Here is a 1,520-nt window from a genome sequence, read left to right on the forward strand (position 1 = left end):
TCAGACAAGGCAGCACCTTTTTGTCTGGTCTCATGACTTGGTGTCAGATCCTGTGGGGAAGTCAAGTTCAGTCCAGAGAACAATAGGGAGGTGGTAGTTTGTGTGTGTGTGTGTGTTTTCATAGACCCCCTTCTGGAGATATAATTCAGACAAGATAATCACCCTTGAATTGCACAAGTCCATGGACTTTCAGAGAGTTATGCAGCACCTGCACAGCCAATAGGACATTTCAAGATCCATCTGAAAGATTCTTTACCCACTATTAGTCAATCAGCATTTGACCCTGGAGATGCCTGAGAGGCACCCACTGATCTGCCCAGTGTCTGTGCCAGTCCACTCTGGATGGTGAAGCAAATCCCCACAACCTGGGAACTCATGCAGGACAGCTACTCACCTGTCACTGCCCTGTGGGCGGGGACTCTGAGGTCAGGTGCTGAGGACTGGGGTCTGGTAGGACCTGCTTCTGCTCCCTGATGACACCTCTCACCTGCCCCCCACAGGGTGAGGACAAGTTGTGTCTCTGGAGACTCTTTAAAAAGCACTACCCCCCCCCAAGAATAATGAACAGCCATATACCAGAGACATTTTGTGGGGGTGGAGTGGGGAATGGGATCAAAAACGGGGGGGGGGGGGGGAGGGAAGTGCACGGGATTATGGTGACTGCACACGGGTGACTTGGTGATGGATGGGAAACCCACGGGGATTACAATTGAGATGAAAAAAATGTACAAAATGTTGTAAAAATAAACTGTTACAAAAGAAAAAAAGAAAATGTTTAGAAGAAAAACAGGGATCGTAAAAATAAAAAAAAAATAAAAAGCACTAGCCCCAAAATATCTACTCTATCTACTCTTACTACTGCCATGTTTTGGGGTAACGATGAAATATGTGAAATTTTGGGGTAAAGACATTGAGCTGGTTGCTGTCTCTATGGACATTCTCACACTGAGATCAAATATGGGAACACTTTATAGAGTTAAGTGACGTCAGGAAGGTCTCGCTGTGCCCCACAGTCCTGGCTTCTTCCTGTCTGTGGCTCACAGTTTTCTTAACCCCTTGAGCAGGTGCTGCATGAGGGAGCTCAAGGTTTTTGTTAAACTCCACTGTCATTTCCATTACTGTGGACATGCAGGGTACAGAAGTAACGTGCTGAGTCTTCTATTTGCAGTGAAGAGATGGTAAGGCTGATGGATTTTCTTTCCTTTTGAAAGTTCACACTGTAGCGACCTGCTACATTACTTGGCATCAGAGAACCCTGATTAATGAGGAAAACTATCCTTCCACCGGGAGTCTGCTTGTACCATTTCAGATAATATGAACCCCAACTGGTTTCATATTTGCAGTCCAGAACTTCAGGGTCTCCCTCCTGTGCTGTGACTGTGACCTGATCCTGGGTGATGCTGTGAGCCACACTGGATCCTGGGAAAAGGAAGAAGACAGGGTTGGTGCTCTGGAATGCCTCATGTGGGTCTGAGGACAGGTTCATTTACACAAAGACAGAGAAAAGGATCTTAGTGTGT

At 46.5% G+C, this 1,520-nt stretch overlaps 1 gene segment (V, D, J or C); it reads right to left on the reverse strand.

Annotated features, from left to right (window-relative positions):
• Positions 1 to 1,520, reverse strand: part of LOC101622920 — a 400,030-nt gene that overhangs the window by 318,282 nt on the left and 80,228 nt on the right. Inside the window, 1 exon segment of the C gene segment in view lies at positions 1,120 to 1,227. Within this exon segment, the coding sequence occupies positions 1,120 to 1,227 (108 nt within the window).

The sequence above is a fragment of the Condylura cristata genome, unplaced genomic scaffold, assembly GCF_000260355.1.
Source record: "Condylura cristata isolate star-nosed mole 26May11 unplaced genomic scaffold, ConCri1.0 scaffold00045, whole genome shotgun sequence".
In the NCBI taxonomy this organism is placed as follows: Eukaryota; Metazoa; Chordata; class Mammalia; order Eulipotyphla; family Talpidae; genus Condylura; species Condylura cristata.